Source organism: Heptranchias perlo, chromosome 4, assembly GCF_035084215.1.
Source record: "Heptranchias perlo isolate sHepPer1 chromosome 4, sHepPer1.hap1, whole genome shotgun sequence".
Taxonomy (NCBI): Eukaryota; Metazoa; Chordata; class Chondrichthyes; order Hexanchiformes; family Hexanchidae; genus Heptranchias; species Heptranchias perlo.
This window is the reverse complement of record NC_090328.1, coordinates 93,200,928-93,227,401: the sequence shown is the minus strand read 5'-3', so window position 1 is coordinate 93,227,401 and position 26,474 is coordinate 93,200,928. Positions and strand designations below refer to the sequence as shown.

The 26,474-nt window shown below is 43.4% G+C and overlaps 1 protein-coding gene across 1 annotated transcript in view; it reads right to left on the bottom strand.

Moving 5' to 3' along the window:
- hacd4 (3-hydroxyacyl-CoA dehydratase 4) overlaps positions 1–26,474 on the bottom strand; it is a 51,258-nt gene that overhangs the window by 10,262 nt on the left and 14,522 nt on the right. The window contains exons 2-4 of the mRNA XM_067983304.1: positions 15,633–15,727; positions 10,467–10,594; positions 4,067–4,179 (exon numbers count right to left, since the gene is read on the bottom strand). Coding sequence (XP_067839405.1) covers positions 4,067–4,179; positions 10,467–10,594; positions 15,633–15,727 — 336 coding nt within the window. The remainder of the gene's footprint in view (positions 1–4,066; positions 4,180–10,466; positions 10,595–15,632; positions 15,728–26,474) is intronic.

The following is a 26,474-nucleotide window of genomic DNA, read 5'->3' as shown; positions in this document are numbered from 1 at the left end:
CGCGAAGGTCCTGCTGAATTTAACGGCAGGACCTTGTTACAATCTTTTTCTTCCGTTTCCCACCTGGCTGCCGGGCAGGAAAACCAGCGGCAGGAGGCCGCAGCTGGGGACCGTCCCCAAGGGTTGGGGGGGGGGGGGGGGGGAAGGCCGGAGATCAAGGCTGATGAGGAGGAGGTCGGCGATCACGGCAGGGGGGAGAGAGGCCGCGATCAGCAGAAGGGAGGCCGAAGGCTTCCTTGACGGTCCGGGGGAAGCATTCCTGCTCTTCCTGGCCCACAAGGAGTGCTGGGAAGGACACCTACCTTCTTGAGCCGGCAGCTCCCGCCTCTCTTTCGCTGCCGGGTTTCCAGAGCCCTGGGAAACCTGCGGCAACTGTTAAATTTAAATCAGGCTCCCAGTTGTACTGTGGGAGCCTGATTTAAATATGTTAATGAAGTGTTCCGCCTCTCGACGACGGGACACTCGCACAACACGAAACATGCCACCATAAAAATGGCGACAGGCGCCTATGCAGCAGGCTGGGGACGCATTCCCCGTTTAAAACTTTTTTACCCACCTCTGACCCTCTCCCACCCGTCGTAGGGGGATTAATATGAAGGCCTAATTGTCAGCACATGTCAAAATAGTGCCCTCTAGCATCTGAAAGATAAGCCTGTAAAACTAACATTTTTGGAATTGTGGTTATGTGCTAACCCTAAAGTCACCTTTTCCAAGCATCGTTCTAAATAAGGTGTTCATTTGCTTAGTGTCTGTCTAAATTTTCATTTTTCCCAGCAGAGGGAAGTAGCTCCAACATGTTAGGGTCAAGTAAACTTAAGAGACATCGAGAATACAATAAAGAAATGATTAGATCGCACCTACTACAGTTCAATGTGGGAAAGTGTGAGGTCATAGATCAGAGTATTTTCTAAATGGCGAGAAGTTAGGAACTGTGGAGGAGCAGAGAGATTTAGGGGTCCATGTACAGAAATCACAAAAAGCTAGTGGACAGGTACAAGAAATAATTAAAAATGCTAATGGAATGTTGGCCTTTATCTCAAGAGGTCTGGAATACAAAGGGCAGGAAGTTATGCTACAGTTGTATAAAGCTCTGGTTAGACCCCATCTGGAGTATTGTGTTCAGTTCAGGGCACCGCACCTCAGGAAGGATATAGTGACCTTGAATAGGGTGCTGTGCGGATTCACCAGAATGATACTGGGGCTAAAATGATTGAATTATGAGGACAGGTTGCATAGACTAGGCTTGTATTCCTTTGGGGAAAGACGATTAAGGGGTGATCTAATTGAGGCGTTTAAGATGATTAAAGGATTTGATAGGGTAGACAGAGAGAAACTATTTCCTCTGATGGGAGAGTCAAGAACAAGGGGGCATAATCTTAAAATTAGAGCTAGGCTGTTCAGGGGTAATGTCAGGAAGCATTTCTTCACACAAAGGGTAGTGGAAATTTGCAACTCTCTCCCCCAAAAAGCTGTTGAGGCTGGGGGGTCAATTGAAAGTTTCAAAACTGAGTTAGATTATTGTTAGGTCAGGGTATTAAGGGATATGGAGCAAAGGCAGGTAAATGGAGTTAAGATATAGATCAGTCATGATCTAACTGAATGGTGGAACAGGTATGAGGGGCTGATTGGCCTACTCCTGCTCCTATGTTCCTACAGATAGGGATAACACCTGCCTGGAAGTCAAACATAAACCAGGGAATGTCAAGGGTCAGAAAACAGCATGGGCTCAATTTTGAAATGGTGGCGGATTGGCAGCGGTGGGGGGGGTGGTGAAGGTGCGCGTGGCAAATACGAATATACAAAAATTACTGTTTCCGACGTGATTGCAACGTAATTGATGGTGAGTAAAGGTCTTTCTGGGTTTCTCACCCAGCAGCCAGCCTGATTGACAGGCTGGCTGCCGACAGGAGCTGTAACGCGAGGGGTGGGGGGGAGGGGGGGGAGAGGGAGAGGGGGGGGAGGGGGAGGGGGAGGGGGAGGGGGAGAGGGAGAGGGAGAGGGAGAGCGAGACGTCATCTGGCGCTGGAACGGAAGATCGGGGCGGAGGGAGATTGGAAGATCGGTGGGGGGGGGAGAGTGGAAGATCGGGGGACATCGGGACAGTGAAGAGGGGGAGATCGGAGAGGGGGACATTGGAGCAGGGTGGAAAGGTAGGTTGATTTTGGGTTTTAACTTCGTGCAATGGTTTTTTTATTTAATTTATTTTGTTTCTTTTTGCCTGATCCGGGAAACCAGGCATGAATCAAAAGCCGTGGGAAAGCTGCCCAGGTAAGTTAAAATTCGTTCTAATGACCTAATATGTCACAAGTAAAGTACCTTAAGTACCTCAATGAGGTACATTTGGTTCTTTAACTAGCATCCCGCCGACTTTAATTGCTGGTGGGAGTTCCGGATTCGGGACGCCCGCGTGCACACAGGTGCGTCCGTGGGGAACTCGGAAGTCGGCGGGTTGGAACCGGCTTCCGAACCCACTCTGCAATTCTGCAATTTTCACAGTCCCCCGCCCCCCCCCACCCGGCCCCCAACACACCCGCAATTTACGTGTAAAATCGAGCCCATTGAGTCTGTTACGTCAAATTTAGTGATTTACTTTTTGTAACTCCCTGTTATGTATTCTATTTGAACCATGTATAAATCTCTCTTTATTTTTTGACATGGAATTTAGAAACAAGCTGTGTCAAGTGGACAGGAGAACACTTTTTGTGTTGAACTGGGAATTATTTTTCCACTTCTCCACTTCAAGCTGGCTGTCTTTCCCCAAAGTTCCTGCTGTCACTCCCCCTTCCCACTCTTTCTCATTTAATGTTGGGATTTTCCTTCCACATGCACACACTCGGCTTCTCCCCTTCCCCGTTCATTATCATTCATTTCCCTTCCCTCTATTACCATCCATTTCTCTCCCATTTTCCCCTTTCATTTAATTTCACTCCCTGTCTGCACGGCCATCCATTCATTGCCCTCTCCCTAACTCTTATCAATTCTTGCCTCTCCTCTTTCAATGCCATCCATTCTCTTCCTTTCCTTTCACTGAAATCTATTCTCCACCCTTCCGTTTTACTGCCATCCATTCTTGCCCCTCCCCTTTCACTGCCTTCCATTCTTGCCCCTCCCCTTTCACTGCCTTCCATTCTTGCCCCTCCCCTTTTCCTGCCTTCCATTCTTGCCCCCCCCTTTCACTTCCATCCATTCTTGCCCCTCCCCTTTCAATGCCATACATTCTCTCCCTCTCCTTTCACTGAAATCTATTCTCGACCCTCCTCTTTTACTGAAATCGATTCCTGACCCTCACTTTTCACTGCCATTCATTCTCCCACCTTTTACTGCCAACTACTTTTTCCCTGCTCTTCCACTGGCACCCATTCTTGCCTCACCCCCTTCTACTTCCATCCATACTTGCCCCTCCCCTTTCACTTCCATCCTTTCTTGCCTCACCCCTTTCATCACCATCCATCATGTCCCTCTGCTTTCACTGCCATCCATTCTTGCCCCTCCCCTTTCAGTGATATTTACTTTTCTCCTGCCCTTTCTTTGACTTACATTCTCCCTCCATATACTGCCATCCATTCCCCTCCCTGCCCACTCCTACCTGAGTCCAGTGAATAATGTACTGGAACAGGTCTCTATCTGCCCTTCGCTGCACTCCCAGCACTAATGGCTGAGTTTGCAGTCTCTGTATATTGTAGGCAGGAACTCATGCAGGTATTCCTGCCTAAGGTATACAGAGACCGCAATCTCGGTCATTGAGAGTGCCACGGAGAAGAGGAAGGGACCTGTTCCGGTGCTTTAGCCAAAGGACGCGGGAGGATCGGGACTCAGAGGGAGGCCCAGCTGTGCTGATTTTTGTCAGCAAATGACTGGGTCTCCAAAATGCTGACTTTTAATGTGAAATGTCAATAGTTGGTATATATGCTCCACATATGGTGAGGCCAAAAGCAGGCTAATTGAGGCCTTACTTTATGAGCTTTCTTTTCTAAATAACAGCTCCGCAGAAATCTCCTTTGTTATATTCAAAATTTAACAGACATTTCATTCAGTACCCAAATGGTCATGCAGTCCAGCTACTCACTTGATTACATCCAGAGTGCTCCAGAGGGAAAACAAGGCCCAAACAATATGTTTGGACTGCACCTCCTCTTGACTGGTGATGACCACAAAAAGGATTACGTTCCTCTCAGTCACCTGGAAACATAAATCAGCAGCATTGACTACAAATGTATGAACTTTCCACTCATCGAACTTGCACTTGAAGTTTACACAAATGATCTGGCAATTTGAAATAAGGACAAAAATGTAATTGCAGACCTGGTTTTCTATTTATCACACCTATTTCTCTGGCTACACTGCACAATGTTAATCAGTGTGACTATGAAATTGGCCAAAATCTGGAACTGTGGAGTAAGATCACTATGAATTGTTCCTAAACTGTGGCAGACCAGACCAAACTGATGTGCAATGTTAGTTTTGTCCCTAAAGCCAGCAGCAGTGTATCTGCAAGCCATGTTCTCTTCTGGATCACGCATAGTACTGTGGCACAATAACTTGTTGGTATTCTATAATTTTAAAATGTCAATACAAACTACTTGTTTTGTTAAATTTTGCTATAAAATTTCTCCTCCATTTATACTGTAGGTACAAAATGTTTCAATAACACTTTACACATTTTCAGTTCACAAATCAAGCTTGGTTGAAATCCATCTTGATAATAAAACCCAATATTCTGTTTGATTAAAGTCATGGTTTGAAGTCCTCTATGAATAACATAATATAAGAAACATGTTTCCACCGCCTGTGTGGTACATTTATTTTTCAGTTTGGTTTTGAAATGTGGTGAGAGTTTACAAATATCTTTTTGTCTCTGGGGTGAGGGAAGAAGTATAGGATTGGAGTTTCTCACTAATTATGAGTTCGCTTAAAATGTCATCTGACCAGCTATATTAAAAAATAAAGTTGGTGGCTACACAGTCACTCGAACTAAAACAGTGATCGGTGGCTTTCATTCGTTCTCAAAACTGTGGAACTGCTCATTCCTTCAGTCTTCACTTCTTCCTAAAATCTACAAGTTTTGAAGGCCCAAGCTTGGTGTGAAGGATTATGGACTCCATTCTATGTCACATCACATCATTTTTGTATTATATCTTTTCAGTTGGCTTTTTAACCAGGCCATGTAATGCAAATGTAAACTGGCTTTCTGTTAGCCATCTAACGATTTCTTTCATCTCTGTGAAAAAAGAGAGACAAATACAAAAATCCCATCTAGTAGAGACCAGAAAGGTTCAAGGAAAGGCAACTCACTTCTGATTATGTTACTCTCTGTAGATGGACTGTTACATCAAGATTGTTTGACTAAATATCTCTAACTTGTGAAATTATATTGTATACAAATCTGCCACTGTGACAGAAGATGCATAATAACCACCTCACTTTCACTGGTTCAATGGCTGAGCAGAATGCCCAGTATGGTGACATTGTAAACTGAAGGCAGATCTAGCAATCTGAGCATGTGCATTATGCATAATGTTCTAGAATGCATCATGAGCATTTAGCTAGCCAGCTGAGAATCTATTTGGCTGTTTTGCTAAATTATTGGAAGAAAAGCAAGAGATAAAATTTATATTGAGTTTTTTTTTAAACTGAGAGGCTGTGTACGTGTGTCTGTGTATGAAAGAAAGAGAAATAGAAAAAAATGAGTTTTCTGAGAGACACACACAGTGTGTCTTTTCCCATCCTAATTAGAGTTTTTTTTTAAATATGAATGAGTTGCATTTTGAAAGCAAACAAAACTCTCTCACCTGATTAACAACTGTATTTCTTTGATGGTTGGAAAATATAAACATTCTAATTACTGTCATCTGTGAGACAGAGGATGAGCAACTGGAGAGAGAGACAGACAGAAAGAGACAAACAGACAGATGGACACAAAGATAGAGTTCCAGGAATAAATTACTAAACACCAAATTTAATGGTTACAATAGAAAGTTACAAACCAATTCAGCCACAGGGGATATCCGGACACACCCAGTGCCATCAGGTCCATGCCCTTCCCCTTCCCTCACTGGTAATAGACACCAGGGGCATGATTTTCACTCAGAGCCGGGAACCCAGCGCATGGGTAGATGTCCGCGTGGGGAACCCGGAAGGCAACTTGCGATCAGAATTCAATTGGAGGTCATTATTTATGCTTTTGGGTTCCCCGCACGACAGCCAGCTAGATTGACAGGCTGGCTGCCTGTCGGGAGGGAAAGGAGCCGTGAATTGGAGAGGAGGGAGGGAGGGAAAGATCATGGGCTGTCGACGACATTGGGGGGGGGCCCTTGAAGAAGATCCCGGGGGTGGGGGGGGGGGGGGGGTTGATCAGGTAGGGAGAACTGTCAGAGGTCAGAGGTTACATGGGTAAGATGGGTATAGAGGGATATGGGCCAAGTGCAGGCAATTGAGGCTAGCTTAGTGGTATAAACTGGGCGACATGGACATGTTGGGCCGAAGGGCCTGTTTCCATGTTGTAAACTTCTATGATTCTATGAAAGCTGGAGACACCAAAGAAAGCTGGAGACATCGCAAGGCTGGTCGATCACATCGGAGATGGTGGGGGTTGGAGACATCGGAGGGGGGGGCTCGGCCATGGAGGGGTCTACCATCAGGGAGGTCCGATCGTGCCAGGTGAGCTTGTTGGGCCTGGATGAAGCACTCTTGCTTCTCCTGGCCCACAGGCACTCACCTCATGGATCCGGCCCTTCTCGCCTCCGCTCACCTGATGAGAATCAGAAGCAATGGGAAACTAGTGTAGGTAAAGTTAAATACATTTTACCTTTATAAACCACAAAAAATTAAGGGCCTCAACTATCGCAATCAGGTACATTGCCCCTTTAACAATCCGCCCACTGGCATTAAGTAGAGACAGGACTTCTGGTTTTTGGATGCTTGCACATTCCAAACATGCCTGGGTTAAACCCGGAAGTGGGTCGTTGGAGCCGGGATGCAGTCCCACTTCAAAAATCTGTTCTCTTTACCTCTCACCTGCGCCCAACCCACCCGTTCTTTGGGGTTAAACTTACCCCCAAGAATCAACCAGTGAGCCAAACCCCATATTCTACTTCACAGTTCTGTCAAACCTCAGGATCCCCCTCCTCGGTGTTACTAGACCAAAAGATTCTCCCTCCCCATGTTGACAAACTCCTGAAACCACACCACAATATTACCAAACTTCAGAAAACCAATCTGAGCTCTGCGAATGCCCAGGATCATCCACACTACATCTAAGTCCCGCTCGTCCTACCCAATATTGCTAAATACATCCATCCAACACTTTCGCTCTGCCTTGACCCCATCCCAAATTCTAAGCATAGGGTCATTACCATATCAGGGGCAGGCACTCGATCCTAAACTATAAAAACTCAAAGGGATGAGCCACAGGCTTGGTTGGGACAAAGATTCAAGGCAGGTTTGAGTTCTTCTCTTGGGATCCAACACTGGCAGGCCCTGAATCAAGCATCAATCAATTTCTCTGGGATTGAGTACTGTTTGAGGTTGACATTGTAGGGCCCACATGCATCTCAGAACATCGACCTACACCTGCTCTCTGCAGGCATAGGTGTCGCTGGACTTATCCCAGGACTATTTAGAATGCCCCCAGGCTTGCCTTCAAACTGCTGCTGGGATATCAGGGATGGGTAGAAGAAGTGACCATCCCTCCTTGGACAGAATTTGCTATGATCGTTGACCCGGCAGATTGGGATCTACCCCAAATTCCCCTTCCTCCACCTCAACTGCGACTGAATTTGCGTTCAAGAGGAGGTGGAATTTCTGGGGTCAGATATTTGACTCTAACTGGTGCATCTTGCTGTATATTCTCAACTTTAAAACTAGTAAGGGATAACAATTTAAATATATAGCTAAACGAATATATCTATAATATATTAAATACCTATATCTGTGCCCAATTCCTGCCCATAAAACTTTACTTCCTGTTGCCAACCTTTCCCATTCTAGATTCCTATGTCCACATTAATATGCGAACTACCTATGTAAACTTATCACTCTGTAATTAACACCCACCCACCAGTGGTGACACTGTTGCACTGTACAGCATTTTTGCATCTCCTGACTCCTCAGCCTTACTGCAAAGAAAATGCATGCTCTAACCAACTCTACTTCTCTGCTTCCCAACTTGCTACAAATGTTGCCATTTAACTATAAATTATCAAATAAAATAAAAGTATTATATAATCTGAGGACAGATGGATGACTTTAAAATGGGGAATGAATTACATCATGTCCAAGCCCAATTACCCCCCGTTCTCTAACCCCGCTTCACCTGAAGACTACACTTGGTCTTGAGTCCCCAGGTGGAACACAGTGAGAGATTGCTAGTATATATAAAATGAAGGCCACTCATTTAAGATTTTCACAAATTAATAGACAGTGTTGTGAAATTTATCCCCAAAACACTCGCGAAAATCCAAGAATACCATTTAATAGAAATGGAATTTGACCAAATGAGTTGAGGGGGGAGGGGGGACCGCCGACCCATTTCCCTGGGTTGGAGGTCATTTAAATAGACATGGCGGGCTGCCAGTGGGATTCCCACCGCCAAGAGGGAGCCTTACTGCAAATTCCCAGTGGTGCTGCCACTACAGAATCAGAAGAGGTGACTGGGCATTTAAAGGGACTTTGTAATTTAATCTAAACGGTTTTACCAGCTGCATTTCTTTAATTTATGATTATGTCTCAGAGCTGGTCTAATTCACCGATGATACTATATTAGAAATGCTGGAAATATGCAGCATCAGAAAGAGAAACACATATCAATGTTTTGGGCAAGATTCTGCATTACTTTTCTAGAGGCTGACTGAGTTGTTGTGTATTTCCAGCATTTTCTGGTTTTGTTTCAAATTTCCAGCAAATGTGATTTTTCTTTTTATCTCTGCCTAAACAATCCGTGCTAAAAATATAATTTACTTCGAGTAGTTCTTTTTAAAATTGATTTGATTGGCCTCATTTCTCCAAACATTGCTGCAAACGTGCAGCTGGCCAATCATATTGAGGGGTTTTGATAGAGTTAATGAGAAACTTTTTCCACTGGCAGAAGGGTCAGTAACCAGAGGACACAGACTTAAGATTAATAGCAAAAGAACCGGTGGGAGATGAGGAGAATTTTTTTTACGCAGCAAGTTGTTCTGACCTGGAATGCACTGCCTGAAAGGGTGGTGGAAGCAGATTCAATAGTAACTTTCAAAAGGGAACTGGGACTTGAAAAGGAAAAATTTGCAGGGCTATGGAGAAAGAGCAGGGGAGTGGGACTAATTGCATAAAGAAAGAATTTGCATTTATATAGCGCCTTTCACGACCTCAGGATGTTCCAAGCACTTTACAGCCAATGAAGTACTTTTGAAGTGTAGTCACAGTTGTAATGTGGGAAACACGGCAGCCAATTTGCACACAGTAAGTCCCACAAACAGCAATGAGATAAATTATCAGATAATCTGTTTTGTGATGTTGGTTGAGGGATAAACATTAGCCAGGACACCGGGAGAACTCCCCTGCTCTTTTTTGAATAGTGCCATGGGATCTTTTATGTCCACCTGAGAGGGCCGATGGGACCTTGTTTTAACGTCTCATCCGAAAGACGGCACCTCCGACAGTGCAGCACTCCCTCAGTACTGCACTAGTGTAAGCCTAGATTATGTGCTCAGGTCTCTGGAGTAGTGGGACTTAAATCCACGACCTTCTGACTCAGAGGCGAGAATGCTACCACTGAACCACAGCTAACACCTATCAGAACTGCACAGTTCTCCAGATCGAGTCTGACCAGAACCGTATACAGCAACAATGCAGCCAGTCTGAGTTTGCACCCAGTTCCTCTGCATGTCCTGACATAATCTGATGCTGCTGTTTATATATCGACCTGACAGCACAAGTCAATGCACAAGGGGTTGAGTGTAATGTGTAATTAGATGTGCAAACTGGACTGTACCAGTTTCCTCTGAAACCAGACTGCCTAACTGTAATGCACATATGGAGTGTATGTAACTGCAGATGGGGGCAGGGGGTTATCAGAGAGCTTTCAAAGAGCCGGCACAGGCACAATGGGCCAAATGGCCTCCTGTGCTGTAAAATTCCATGATTCTATAACATTATGTGGCTGTTAAAGTGCTGCACAACTTATATTTTTATTTTTCAAAATCATGATTTACAAAGTTGCCAGAACAAATAAATCCTGCTGAAAATGCTAAGATTAAGTATTTTAGAAATTCCTTGTCTCATGAGGCCTTACTCGGGCTGCATTTGTAGCATATGCCTCCTTTAATAAATAAGTGTTCAAACCCAATAGAGTCCAAGAGATCAGCTATCACATTGTTCAGTCGAAGTGGCTATCTGGGGAAAGTCAGTCAATAGATTTAATACAGAAATGGAAATCACGAGCTTACACAAGTCTACTGAATCTGGTTTATTGAAGCTTTAAATCCTACCTGTAAGAATCGGGGAAGGAACGGGCTCTGTTCAATGCCTGTGAGTATATGCATCAGTTCCAAAATTGATAACAATTGGCAGAAGCACATCACAGCTCCTGTGGCATGGTACGTGTCCACCAGGCTGTCTTAAATGAAACCACAAGACATTTAAATAATGTTATTTCCAAGTTCCAACAATTAGCCACAGTGAAAAATCAACTCAAAAATAACTGCTCTCACGCTTCTCCCAGCACCTGGTCACAGAGTCACATTAGCAGAGACCTGGCAGCAGATTGACCTTCTACCTTCTCTACCAAGGAATGGCATATAATGCAGAGGGTCCTGAGGGAGGAACAGAGCGAAAAGCACAAAATGGCGCTTTTTACGACTTCGGGTCTGCCGCAAATACCTTCTCCGTTCAGTGGTGTCAGCCATTCCCTTAAGTGGTCTGATCACCTGCCTGTTACGGAAGTTGACTCCTACTACCGTGTATCTATTAGCTGGTCCCAGGAATGTAACGACAAATCTCCACTGTGTTCTGGGAAGGATCTTTGTGTCTCATGTACATGTACTCCTTCAATCCCTGATAATGCACAAAAATAAACGGAAAACGTACTAATAAAACGTGCCATCCTCCGAATAGTATGTGTTTCAATTTCCTGCACAAATATGCCTTCAGCTCCTGATTTATTCAATAAATTGGTGGAAGCAGAAGAGGCTCCCCACAGCCCTAACACCAGGCCACTGTGGATTGATGCACTATGACAGATAGCCCTATCTGAGACCATCATACATTCACCAAAGATAAACCAGGAGAAATTCTTTGAAATTTGGTCCCCGCTCCTACCCCACTGGGCACATCAACTCTGGAGACTGTCACATCCCAGACAGCATCATTATTAAAGCCCTGATGGCATGACCAAAACCCATTAAGCACTGACTCATTGGGCAAGCATAGCAATACGTGTTAGTTACTGCCACTACCTAAAACCAAGTCCAGGGATATCCAACAACCCCAGCCATTCCGTACAGCTAACTCTCTACAAGGTATTGTGTATGTTACACCTTGTACACTGTGTACAATAAATGCACTGCAGGTCAATTTACTGCAATCTATTTCAATTTTTAAAAAATGCTCTAACTTGCTTTTAGATGTGCTTCTAGTATCTGTAGTTCAGCTGCTGATGTGTTTTCATTAGAGCCTCATTAAAGTGAGGCTACTTTTTAGATTGTTTTTCAGTGAGGATGCAACTAATCTGACCTGGAAATGCTGGCCATTGACACTGAATACTAAAAGTGAAAGATTGTTCCATACTCTGACACAATCGTTACTCACACTGAACAGCACATTCGCTGTTTTTCTGTTTTATTTTAAAGATATTTTCATTAATTATAAAAGCTCCACAGTAATAATGCTAACAGGAAGGAAAGCCTAGGAAGAGTGTTTTCAGGATAAAGTACTCTCCCATCTTCAGAATTTAAAGCAATCCATCTACATATTCCATACCTTCAATTTAATCGTCTGCTTTTTCTTTCTTGGAGACCTGTCATTTCCAGCTTCCTCTCTCACCCAAGGCAATTCTGCAGTGTATTTGTTGGAGAGGAGGGGACCATTTAAAGGGGGCAGAAGAGCCCCTTAAATCAACGTTCAACTTTTATGTTTGTGCCTCGAACTGGACCAAGGCCTACATCTGGTGAGTGGTTGGGGTGTGAGGATAGGGAGAGGTGCCCACCACTGGGCCCTCGCCTCCAAAAAGGGTGTTGTCGAGCCTTCAACCACTGTTCCAGGGATTATCATCACTTCTCTCCTGGTGGTCTCTGGGGTTGGCGGGAACACTGGTGGTGGGCAGTGAATGGGCCAGGTTGCCAGGCCCCACTTCCCCACTTTACATTCAGCAAGGAAGTGAAGAGGTGGTCGTCAGTGTTTTGTGGAGGTGGGGGGGGGGGGGGGGGGGAAGGGGCAGGCCTCCCTGTCTGATTTTTCCCATTTTCGGGCATGATAGCAGAGGAAAATCCAGGCCTAGCAATCGTTAGTTTAATATCAACTTACTGACCAACAATTAGAGTCTGACCAGGGCGATTTCTGTGATGCAAGCGGTTGGTCTTCCAGTCGACTGCATAACAAGGCTGAAGGGCATACATTTCAGTCGAATGCCCTGAGGGGCAGCAGCCAGGCTCTGGGAGCAACTACTAGTAATCTGACTGCTTTTGAATGGATAATTGGTACGCAGCACCAAAGAGCCTTGAAATGAACTGAGGAGAAAAATACCTCAGAATTGGCAAAAGGGGAGCTGAACTTTTAAACTTCTCATAATACTACATTCCTAAACTGTACAAAATGACCCTATCATTGTAAAGATAAAATAGCACTTTTATAAATAAATAGACTTTTCCTCCTTAAGTAGATTCTAGTCTTGATTTCTCAATGTTCTAATGGCAACAGGGAGCCCCACTGACAGTGGGTGTGGGTCAGAAAATCGAGCCCTGGCATCATTTGAGAGCTGCTGCCTCGCTGGATCAGCCAAACTCTCTGGGCAGGCTTTTCATGTGCCATTAGCCTATTCAATTGAGCTGCTGGCGAGGGCAAGCCTACACCATGCGCCATTTTCAGTGGGGATTTTATGTACGCCCCTGTTGAATTTACATCCTGGATTAATGTTCTACATTTAACAGGAGTAAGTCTTATCTTCATTTATCTAAAACCTGTTTGTACCTGTAATGTTCCATGTACTGTACTGTGCCTGTAAGCAGTTCTTGGGTAAGAAACACTGTGGAAAAACTTTTTTTTAATTATATAGTCATTCTCAGGATGTGGGCATCGCTGGCAAGGCCGGCGTCTATTGCCCATCCCTAGTTTGCATTTGAGTGGCTTGTTAGGCCACTTCAAAGGGCAGCAAAGAGTCAACCACATTGGTGTGGGTCTGGAGTCACATCGAGGCCAGACTGGGTAAGGATGGCAGGTTTCCTTCCCTAAAGAGCATTAGTGAACCAGTTGGGTTTTTACGACAATCCAGCAGCTTTATGGTTACTTTTACTGATATCAACTTTTTATTTCCAGGTTTTTTAAACTGAATTCAAATTCTCAAACTGCCGTGGTTGTATTTTTCTCTGGATTATTAGCCCAGGCCACTGGATTACTAGTCCAGTAACATAACCACTTAAAGGCTTAGCTTGTGCATTATTTTATAAATACACAGTAAGTAAGGAATGAATCTAGACAACTTTGGTACTTTTAAAGAGATTTAGATTCATGGGGCGCTAAATTGGGCCGTGTAGCGCCCATTGTTTCGGCGCTACACGGCCTCTCCGACATCCAAGATGGCTTCTTGGATGCGCACGCACGTTTCCAGCGTGACATGTGCTATCTTGGTATAGGAGTTAGTGCAGGCGCAGATAATGAATGCTGGAATCATATAAAGTAAGGAGAAAATGGCTTCAATCAGTGTGCAACGCCGATTTAAAGTGATAGACACCATTTTGGGACTTAACGCTCAGTGACAAATCCCCAGGACCAGATGGTTTCCATCCCAGGGTTTTAAAGGAAGTAGGTGAGCACATTGCAGATGCCCTAACTATAATCTAAACTCAACGCACAGTCTTAACCCTGACCAACTGAAGATGTCTTAGAGTGCCTGGAGGACCCCCCACCAGCGCTATTTAAAGGGACCATGCAGGATTTACAGGTTAGTGGCTGGATTATTGCTTCTGGCGCCGAGACATTTGTAACTGTTTTTTGAGATCTCTTAGACTTGAATACTAGGACGTGGGGACATAACTTAACATTTACAGCCAGGACGTGCAGGAGTGAAGTTAGGAAATGCTTCTACATGCAAAGGGTGGGAGATGTTTGGAACGCTCTTCTGCAGATGGCAGTTGATGCTAGCTCTCTTGTGAATGTTAAATCTGAAATTGATAGATTTCTGTGAACCAAGGGTATAAAGGGATTATGGGGTTAAGACAGGTATATGGAGTTAGGTCACAGGTCCACCATGATCTCATTGAATGGTGGAAAAGGCTCGAGGGGCTAAATGCCACTGCCACTTGCTACCTCCTGATATGCGTCACCTTCTCCTGCAAGAAAGCGGGACGTGTGTCTGGGTGATGTGCCTATCATGATTGACTAGCTGCCAGTGTGTGTGGCCTGTGAACAGCTTGAAACAGTGAGAGGAAGCATCTGGTTGGAAGAGTTGAGTACTGATGGAAAGAGTTTGTTGGTATGTGAGTGATGGGGGATGTAGTGCGTGGTGCAGTTGGTAGGAGACGCCACTTGACAGTTGACCTCACTCACCTTGACCACTCTTGTCAATGCATTGAACTTCTTCCTGCACCGTATCCATGTTCATGATGCTGTGTGCCTGGCATTGATTTCAACCCCCGCTGCCTCCCACTGGCTTTTGGATATATGTCTGGAGGGCCTCTTGCACCTCCCCCCCACCACCCCCCCCCCCCCGCCCCCCGCTGATATAAGATGTCCCTCTTACACCAAGGTCTCTAGTGCATCAGCAGAGAACCTTGGTGCGTGCACTCTCGCAGACCTGGTACCAACTCAGATCGGCAGATTGGTGAGGTCTGGTGTGCAGAATGGAGAATGTGGGATTTAGTAGTGCACAACCTTTATTCAATGTTTTAACATAACTCATAAGTGTGTAAACATAGGGATGGGACCTGCATCTGTGTTTTATGTGTGCAATGTCTGATCTCCGTTCAGGCTCCGTGCAGACAGTAGACTGTTATTTTCAGCAATTACCTTTAAGAGATTTCTAAGAAACATCCTCCCTTTAAGAGATTGAGTTCCCCCTTGTGGTAGAAAGTGCGAATTGCATTGATTCCATGTGCAAGGCCTGGAATGGAACGCTGATTGCAGGTAAGTCCTCGGGTGGGCCGAAACTTGTGTCCTGCCTGCACAGGCCATTGGGCACGGGGTTATAGCACATCACGCTACCTACGCCCAAAAACGGCCCCATCCAATTTCTCTCCCAGTGTCTCCAATTTTATATTTCCATGCCATTGCCTAAAGGGTTTGAGGCATTATGTCTGAAGAGTTTATGAGAAAACATTGGAAAATCTGTTCTCAGTATCTGGTCTCTGCAGAAAGCAAACTCAACTAGCAGCAGAAAACAGACATCACCAATATTCAATGTGAAAAAAAAATCTGCAGGTTATATAGAGCTGAAAAGTTCTTACCTTCCCCAAATGTTAAGAATCTGGCTGTTATGTTTGAAAATATCCATGAGTATCCACAGAACTGTATCAGATTATATGTGAAAAGATACACATATCTGAGAAAAAGAAAACAAAGTCTGTTTTATCACGCTTTAAAAATGAGCATGAGATTCATTTACCAAAATGTAGGGCTAGAGAATAAAGCAATGGATGTTAGGCGATGCTTCTTCATGCTGGAAGACAACAATGGAGGCATAATAACATCCACAGGGAGTTAAACGGTGCTTTCATAGGAATAAAAAATGCCTGAAAACATTGATGATAAATTATTTTTTGTTGTCTTTTTCAATTATTATTTATATATTTTGTCTCACTTTTAGGTCTCATGGTTGACACTGCCACCATGCTTCAGTTAAAAGGACGGAATGATTTTAGCTATTTATCCACTCATAGTTGGCACAAATATATTATAACTAGGTATCAGGAGGTGAGCTTCTACAGTCCAACTTGTCTTGGCAGTTTTCTAATACCCACAATTTGAAGTGGTGAACTAAAGATTCAGCCAAGAACTCTGAGGGAGGAGGCTCGTTGTGGAGCATAAATGCCAGCATAGGCCAGATGGGCCGAATGGCCTGTTTCCGTGTTGGAAACTCAATGTAACTCAGTGTAACTGGCTATACTTGTCCAATGAGAGTAGGAAAGTTCAAATGACATTTGAGATTGTAATCTGATTTCCTGGCCACTTGTTTGGGAGGCTAAGATTCCATAAGTGGAGCCAATGGTTCATCCTTCAACTTCATGTTATTTTCCGCTATTTACAAGAATCCTAGAAGCTAAAGATTACTCAACTGTAGGCCACACTTGCAACAAATCTACATATAAATTGTGTCACCACTTTCAGTTGGCTGCTGCTGTTGTTCCATGGAGCTACAGGAAATAGCAATGATGTGTAATGAAAATAACACCCAATGGATTAAATACAGTGTACTGAAGATTTTAATGAATATTGGAAGCATATTAATTTATATCACCATCAAGGTTTTGCATATTTTTGAAACAATATAAATAATTAAAGATTTAACAATGGTTTTGTTAAACTAATTTCTTGTCAAGAAAAGGAATTCCATTCAGCTAAATCGCAACCATTAAATCCATAATGGGTTTATGATGATTCTCAATTGATGATTTGTATTATGCATTAACTCGTGCTCTGATAGCATAAGAACTTACTTTTTATGCCATAAGAAATAACCGAAAACATGAATTAATTTGCCCTTTTCTAGGTTTTACATGTGTGTTAAGGGGGACGGGGTCTGATGACTCTCTGCATGTCTAGAGCCTGATATTTGAAAATAGTTCTTATCTCTTACTGCTGCAAGATTTATTTTTGTCTGAGTTCGCTTGATTTTGACACACTGATAAGTTCCTGCTCATCTAGAGTAAGTCTTTCCTGTTGAAGCCTGAGAGGATAATTATTCAATGTCAGTGTTACGTCCAGGTGAATTCAAAGCTGCAGGTTGATTTCTTACAGCTCTTGAGCTGTAGCAGCATGAATATGTTTCACAACAGTTTAAGAGCCAGAAAAAAATGAAAACTTGGCTCTTTTCTCATACAGCCACCATGACACCGATTGTTCAGTTTTGAGGTAGTAATTCAGTTAGTACACACGTACGTCATTTAGAGGAGTCACTTGCTCTACACTACATGACGAAACCTGTGATGCACCCTGAATTATTCACATTTTATAGTGACATGCATACAGAGATTGTACCCACACTAGATCCTGAAATACACGCTCTAGAACGAGATGGTAATGAGGCCCGAACATGAAAATTGGTCAGGCCTCTTGCCAGTGACATTAAGGAAGCAGCGGGTCACACTGCCCACTGCCCACCTGATGTCTGTCCAAACTGAAGATCGGAACTATAGTATTTTTGAGATGCAGATTAACAACTCCCATTTAATGCTTGTGTCAACCATGACATACACCTGTGCTGGTGTAAACGTAATAAAGTTGCAGATCTAACTTATCGACTTCCTCATAATCTTCAAAATTTATATTACGTCTGCCCTTAATCTTGAGGAACACAAATGTTGCAGCGATCTTTTACTTTACTAAGTCATCAAAATTACAATCAGCATACATTTATTATCACTGAAATGGTACCTTCGAAAAGGTTTTTTTTAACCATGCACTCCAGTAAACTGGTACAAATAATGCTGTAAAATACATAAACTGCAGTGTAATTGGGGAATGATGTCAAAAACCTAACAACTTATTGAACTCCAGCAAGTAGCATGAGACCACCTTCAATGGATAGTTTCTCACCAGTTTGACCGCACCAGCTGCCTCTGGTTTGCAGTCACGTTTAAGCCAAGCACTTTTTAATCTTAATTTTTAAAAGTTTTAGTTTTAGCGAACAGTCAACTTTCAGCATTTGAATATTTAATTAACATGATGAGCTGAGTTGCAGAGCTCCACTTTTCCGAAGCAGAAGGCACTGCAGAGCCAGCAGTCTAGCACAATGCTGCTGATGTGCACTGCTCCAAAGTCTTTTGCAATCACTGGTGGGTCGCTATGGCTACCAAAGCTGACTGAATGGCAATTGAAGCCAACTTATTCACGACATTTAAGACAAAATTAGATAAACACATGAAGAAAAATATTAAAGGATGCAGGATAGAGAGCAGGGAAATGAGATTAGAGTAAATAACTCTGATATGGAGCTAATCCATTCACTTAGGAGGGCTAAGTTCCTCACAAACCTCCTACAACATTTTATTCAACTGTCCTTTCAGGAACTGAACATATTAGATAATATCTCTTTAGTACACAAAGAGGTGCATCTGTTAAAATCAAGCAGGAAGCCTTCATGCTTAATCATCTCCACTAATGCCATGGAGTATATGGCTCCCTCCCATCTGAATTTATATCTTTAACCCCTGAAGCCCTTAACTAATGAAACCAAAATGTTCTAATTTCTAGTGTTCTGGATGGCTCAAGTATCTGTTCCCAGAACTCTACAGGGCTATGTATCAAATACCTTGGAAAGGTTATACTTTCCAACAGCTTGCCCTGGCAAAAGAGAAACTCCCTTTCAGATTTAAAAGATCAAATGAAGCGGCAGGATTGTTGCTTCTGACTATTTAGTAGTGTCTCTAAATCTAAAACATTCTGTCAGTTGACTAAACACAAACTTGCTGGCAGGTTAAGCTTTTTATAAGATATAGCAAAGCAGAGTGATTAGCACCAGTCTAGACTGCAGCAGTTCTACGGTGCAAGGGTTAATCACTATTTAGCTCATGTTGCTTTCGTACTGTAGCTAACAGTGAAATGATGAAACTTTAAATTATACTTCTTCAAACTGTTAGTTCCCCTTTACCAACCTATCAAAAATAAAGTTAAAATAACAGTTAATGGGCAGCCGAGGAACACCACAGAGTGAACATGTTGAAGCCAGACAAGATACATTGTCAACCTTAAGGCCAAAGGTCTAATAGCTGTGAACAGGCATATCCTGAGGTCAATTAGAAGGTTCTCTATAGATTGGTAACTGGCTATAAATCCCTGCCTCTTCCCCAAGGTTAGAAAAAACAGTAGAAACTGATTGGCTTTCTTTTTCTTTGTATATTTTTGAGATGGTTTTGCATTTGTAACAATGTTTGAAATGTTACATCTGAAGTGTGACCAACTCAATTTTAAAAAAACTTTTACAATCAATCAGTTTTGAAGTGATAACCCAATAATCAGTCAGTGTTTATTTTTGACTTATCATTATTTTTTTCTCACAGTGCTTCAGCTTGGCTTAGTGTTGTCCCTTCAAAGTCTTTATATCAAATGTAAAGGAATATAGTTTTCACACAAATGTATGTGGAATTCAAAGGGTTAGACTTAACGTGGTTTTGGGTGAGAAACAACAGGAACTAGCCTTAATGTGGTAATACTCGTGGTTAAAAACACAAAACCATGCTATCTGAGGCAAAAACAGTGAAACAAAGGATGGGCCTGTATGTCCGTACATGTCGCTGAGCAACAACATTCTGGAATCAAGGAAGAACGATTGATGGGCCCCTAAAAGTGCTGATAAGGGAACCATCTATAAATGGCTTAAATTTGCTGCAGTGGAAAAGGGGGCCAGGGGTTAACTCTGTGTATAAGTGGCCAGCCCCTACTCAGACTCAGGGTAGAGAACAGAAAAGAAAGTACCAGGCAGGTAAACGAGAACGCGAGTATGTGAATGAAGGAAGAGGGAATGAGGTCGCGGCTTCTGCCCAGAGGACAACAGGGTAATATAATTCTCAACTGTGCTTTGTAAACTACTGCTTAAATACTGTGATGTATTGATTCTTGCTTGTACTAAATGAAGTCCTATGGCTATTAAACATTGTAGTGTCAGTCTCAAACAATTTAACAGAGAGTCAAATTGACAATAAATTGGTGAGTGAGCCAGCCAAGAGACTGACACAATAGCTGTTGGTATATTTGGTGTAAGAGAGATCCTAGGACTGAGGTGGACTGATATTGCTGAGACAGTTAAGGAGGAGAACCTTTGGGAAGTGTAGGACATTGCCACCTACGAGTAGTATGGTGATGGTTCATTAACCCTTCAGTGTTGACAGAATGACTAGCTCAACCAGTGTTTAGAGCCTGAGATAAGAAATTTGAAAAATTATGTGGAACAGATTTAGTGTCGTTTTTGACCAGTCCTGAAGGGGACTCGTGTCAAAAGGCGACAAAATGGATTCAAAGTCAAGTAATTGAGAGTAAGATTGTGCAGGAGGACGAGGAGTTAAAATAGGAACTTGTCAGATTTTGTGTGAGGTGGAGACTAAGATGAAGAAACTGGTAAGGTGCTGGAACGGGTGCTGGAAGGTGGGATTAGAATGGGCACCTGGTTGTTCTTGGAGCCGCCGCAGACACGATGGGCCGAATGGCCCCCTTCTGTGCTGTATCTTTTCTATGGTTCCATGGTAATGGAGAAGGAAATTAAAGAGCATTGGAAAGAGGGGGTCTTGTTGTTTCAGCCAGAGGAATTAGGGAGGTTGAGAGAGGAAGTTGAAATTCGGAAGGGTAGGTTGAAAGATGAGAAAGAAAGATGGAGGGACCTTCACCACACCAGGCTTGGGTGAGGACACAGACTGTAAGCTTGAGACTTTAAGTCTGCATAAAATGGGGAATCAAGAAGGAGAAAGGGAGAGGATCACAAGCTACAGAATGTGTTCTTTTGTTTTCGGTGTACTCTCTCTTTAAAAAGCCTGTCCTCATTGTGAGTCCTTCCTTTCGCTGTTGCGGGCCACACACCCTTTTTAATGCTTGTTGTGTGTTTTTCTCTTTTGTGTAATGTTACAAAGATTTTGTTTAGCTGTGAAAGCAGGTATTTCCAGTATTTTTACAGTTTGTTGGTAAGGCGTGCCTGAAGAAAGAACGAAATGAAAGACTGTAATTTACTGGGTTTTAGAAAGTACATGCTATATTGATAACTTTATCTGTTCTGTTTTGTGATTAATTCTGATATTGCTGAATTAAAATTGGAGGTTTAAAGTTTACTACCCTATTAAATTGTGAAAACCAGACTTTTATTGTGGCCACGTAAAATTCTGGTTATTTGTGTGAGGGTCTCTAAATCCAGACATGAGATCATCACATAAAAATTGGCATTTTGAATTTCTTAAATGCTCAATGATTTGAAGTAAATATCGAGTGATTTGAAGTTTAAGTTATGTTGAGCATTGGTGAGTGTGAATTAATTGTGTTAAAATATTGGGCCATTTTGAAGTAACTCTATTTGTTTAATCATGTTTTACAGGTGGTCCATCCAGTTTTATTCTTATTGTGACTTGCTGTAGTGAGATTGTACAACTGAGTGGCTTGCTAGGCATTTCAGCGGGCGATTAAGAATCAACCACATTGCTGTGGGTCTGGAGTCACGTATCGGCCAGACTGGGTAAGGACGGCAGGTTTCCTTCCCAAAAAGGCATTAGTGAACTAGATGGATTTTTATGACAATCTGGTACTTTCATGGTCACCATTACTGATACTAGTTTTTTTTTTAGTCCAGATTTTATTTAATTAATTGAATTTAAATTCCCCAGCTGCCGTGGTGGGATTTGAACTCATGACTCAGGATTATTTGTGTCGGCCTCTGGATTAGTAGTCCAGTAACATAACCACTATGCTACCGTACCCAGTTGACCCTGCAAAGTCCTCCTCACTAGCATCTGGGAACTTGTGCCAAAATTGGGAGAGCTGTCCCACAGACTAGTCAAACAGCAGCCTGACATAGCCATACTCACAGAATCATACCTTTCAGCCAACGTCCCAGAATCTTCCATTATCATCCTTGGGTATGTCCTGTCCCACCGACAGGACGGACCCACCAGAGGTGGCAGTACAGTGGTATACAGTCAAGTGGGAGTGGCCCTGGGAGTCCTCAACATTGACTCCGAACCCCATGAAATCTCATGGCATCAGGTCAAACGTGGGCAAGGAAATCTCCTGCTGATTACCACCTACTGCCCTCCCTCAGCTGATGAATCAGTCCTCCTCCATGTTGAGCATCACTTGGAGGAAGCACTGAGGGTAGCAAGGGCACAAAATGTACTCTGGGTGGGGGACTTCAATGTCCATCACCAAGAGTGGCTCGGTAACCCCACTACTGTCCGAGCTGGCCGAGTCCTGAAGGTCATAGCTGCTAGGATGGGCCTGTGGCAGGTGGTGAGTGAACCGACACGAGGGAAAAACCTACTTGACCTCATCCTCAACAATCTACCTGATGCAGATGCATCTGTCCATGACAGCATTGATAGAAGTGACCACCGCACTGTCCTTGCGGGGATGAAGTCCCGTCTTCACACTGAGGACACCATCCAATGTGTTGAGTGGCACTACCACCGTGCCAAATCGGATAGATTCAGAACAGATCTAGCAGCTGAAAAACGGGCATCCATGAGGAGCTGTGGGCCATCAGCAGCAGCAGAATTGTATTCCAGCACAATCTGTAACGTCATGGCCCGGCATATTCCTCACTCTACCATTACCAACAAGCCAGGCAATCAACCCTGGTTCAATGAGGAGTGTAGAAGAGCATGCCAGGAGCAGCACCTGGCGTACCTAAAAATGAGATGCCAACCTGGTGAAGCTACAACACAGGACTACCTGCATGCTAAACAGTGGAAGCAACATGCTATAGACGGAGCTAAGCGATTCCACAACCAACGGATCAGATCAAAGCTCTGCAGTCCTGCCACATCCAGTTGTGAATGGTGATGGACAATTAAACAATTAACGGGAGGAGGAGGCTCCGTGAACATCCCCATCCTCAAATGAAGGCAGAGTCCAGCATGTGAGTGCAAAAGGCAAGGCAAGGCAAGTCACACATCATCCCGACTTGGAAATATATCACCGTTTGCAACTATCGTCAGCCAGAAGTGCGAGTGGATGATCCATCTTGGCCTCCTCCCGATATCCCCACCATCACAGAAGCCAGTCTTCAGCCAATTCGATTCACTCCACGTGATATCAAGAAACGGCTGAGTGCAATGGATACAGCAAAGGCTATGGTCTCCGAAAACATCCCAGCTGTAGTGCTGAAGACATGTGCTCCAGAACTAGCTGCGCCTCTAACCAAACAGTTCCAGTACAGCTACAACACTGGCATCTACTCGAAAATGTGGAAAATTGCCCAGGTATGTCCTGTCCACAAAAAGCAGGACAAATCTAATCCAGCCAATTAACGCCCTATCAGTCTACTCTCAATCATCAGCAAAGTGATATGGAAGGTGTTGTCGACAATGCTATCAAGCGGCACTTACTCACTAATAACCTGCTCACGATGCTCAGTTTGGGTTCCGCCATTACAGCCTTGGTCCAAACATGGACAAAAGAGCTGAATTCCAGAGGTGAGGTGAGAGTGACTGCTCTTGACATCAAGGCAGCAATTGACCGAGTGTGGTACCAAGAAGCCCTCGTAAAATTGAAGTCAATGGGAATCATGGGGAAAACTCTCCAGTGGCTGGAGTCATACTTAGCACAAAGGAAGATGGTAGTGGTAGTTGGAGGCCAATCATCTCAGCCCCAGGACACTGATGCAGGAGTTCCTCAGGGCAGTGTCTTAGGCCTAACAATCTTCAGCTGCTTCATCAATGAACTTCCCTCCATCATAAGGTCAGAAATGGGGATGTTCGCTGATGATTGCACAGTGTTCAATTCGGTTCGCAAGCCCTCAGATAATGAAGCAGTCCGTACCCGCATGCAACAAGACCTGGACGACATCCAGGCTTGGGCTGATAATTGGCAAGTAACATTCGCACCAGACAAGTGCCAGGCAATGACCAACTCCAACAAGAGAGAGTCGAACCACCTCCCCTTGATATTCAATGGCATTACCATCGCCGAATCCCCCACCATCAACATCCTGGGGGGTCACCACTGACCAGAAACTTAACTGGACCAGCCACATAAATGCTGTGGTTACAAGAGCAGGTCAGAGGCTAGGTATTCTGAGGCGAGTGACTCACCTCCTGACTCCCCAAAGCCTTTCCACCATCTACAAGGCACAAGTCAGCAGTGTGATGGAATACTCTCCACTTGCCTGGATGAGTGCAGCTCCAACAACACTTAAGAAGTTCTACACCATCCAGAATAAAGCAGCCTGGTTGATTGGCACCCCATCCACCACCCTAAATATTCACTCCCTTCACCACCGGCGCACAGTGGCTGCAGTGTGTACCATCTACAGGATGCACTGCAGCAACTCGCCAAGGCTTCTTCGACGGCTCCTCCCAAACCCGCGACCTCTACCACCTAGAAGGACAAGGGCAGCAGGCACATGGGAACAACATCACCTGCACGTTCCCCTCCAAGTCACACACCATCCCGACTTGGAAATATATCACCGTTCCTTCATCATCACTGGGTCAAAATCCTGGAACTCCCTACCGAACAGCACTGTGGGAGAACCTTCACCACACGGACTGCAGCGGTTCAAGAAGGCGGCTCACCATCACCTTCTCAAGGGCAATTAGGGATGGGCAATAAATGCTGGCCTCGCCAGCGACGCCCACATCCCATGATCAAATAAAACATAACTAAAATGTTATAGCTGTTAGCAAGCTGACCCGTTGATCTTGTGATTGATGGTGGTCAAACTAATGTGACCAATGGTTAAAGGATCTCTGCTATCTCTGTGATAAGGATCTGGAGTAGTTAGATTGTACTGCAGAATTATTTCATAGAATGTTTAAAGTTAATAGAAGGAAATACTATTGTTTTTAACAGATTTTCAATTACTATGGATGGATAAAAATTGGTAAATCTTTTGTGCCTTCATCGCTCATTTTGAAAATTGGATGTTAGAGAAGCTGAAATTTATTATCCAGAGTTTAATTGTATTAAGATGTTTATGCACGTTATCATTGTTATAAAAGCACAAGGACTTTTTGGAAATAGATCAATTTGCACGTCTTTAAAGCATTTTTGTTTTAATGACATTACAGCTAAAAAAAACTGCTATTGTGATTGACTCCTCCCCACCCCCTGAACTTCCAGCATGTTAATCTGCTGACTCATAAGCAGTTTTATCATCCCTTAATGAGAGAGGGAGAGAAAACTTGGGAGATGTTAGTTATGCATATAAGATTTTAAAGTTTCTTCATTGAAGTGGATACGGTGATAGAAGGAAATCTGGAATTGACAAATTAACCCCTTAGGCTCTCAAGAAGAGCCACAATGGATTTTCTATGTTTCTTTTAAAACAGAGGACAATGGTTTCTGGATTGCATAAGTATTAATGGCGCAGGATTAACAAGAGTAGTTCTTTGACATACAGTGCTTTAGAAAGTTATGGAGCAACCTTTGCCGGAGATGTGTTGGTGCAAGAAACTGCTAGTGGTGTGAAGAATTTAAGATGTTATCTGCAGACATTGGCAGATATCCAATATCGCAGCATGGTGACAATTTGGACTGAGGCTTTGCCTCTCAAAGGCTCGGCTTTAACCCATTCAGGGTTATTTATTATCTTTCAAGACAGAGTGCTCGACAGGGGAGATATTGGAGTTACATTCAAAAGTAATTACAAGTACTCTGTCTCTAACATTTGCCTGAGGAAGGAGAAAATCTCCGAAAGCTTGTGAATTTAAAATAAAATTGCTGGACTATAACTTGGTGTTGTAAAATTGTTTACAATTGTCTACCATAAAACCACCAAGACTGGGCATAATTTGTTTCTGAAATTGGAACTGATAAGATAAATTGGGATAAGTTGCAATTCAAGCACTCGAGAAGGGAAAATTAACATGTAGTTTAAGAGGGTAATCAAATTATATTTTAAAATAAAAGGAGTCGAGTCTAAGTGGTTCCTGCCCAATGCTGTGTATTAAGGAAGAAAGTATTTTGGGGAGGGAATAAAATTGTACCTTGATGAGTCCTGTCAGTCCACCAATACTGCTCTCTGGAATTAGGATAATTTTGAAATGATGGAATGGACTCAGGTGCAATGTAGTGAGATATTTTGGGAAATGAAAAACAGTTCAAGAAAAATTTAAGTAAAATAAACAAAAAAATGTATTGATATTGGACAGTAAAATTCCTCCAGGGCTCATGGATGAGAGGAAGTGATTGAGAATTGAAGAATGGAAACAGGGAAATTACACCAAATGGGAATTTCTCTAAAGTCATTGACCTGGACATGATTTACCAAAAGATATCAATCTGGTATAAATGTACAATCTAATGAAAGTCAGGAAATTGTAGTTGAGAATAATAAATTGATAGGTTTCTCTTGTAAATATTTGTGTCCTTGCCTATACTGAACAATGAGAAAACTGCATTTGATAACCTGGCCACTATTCAAGACATCAGGACCA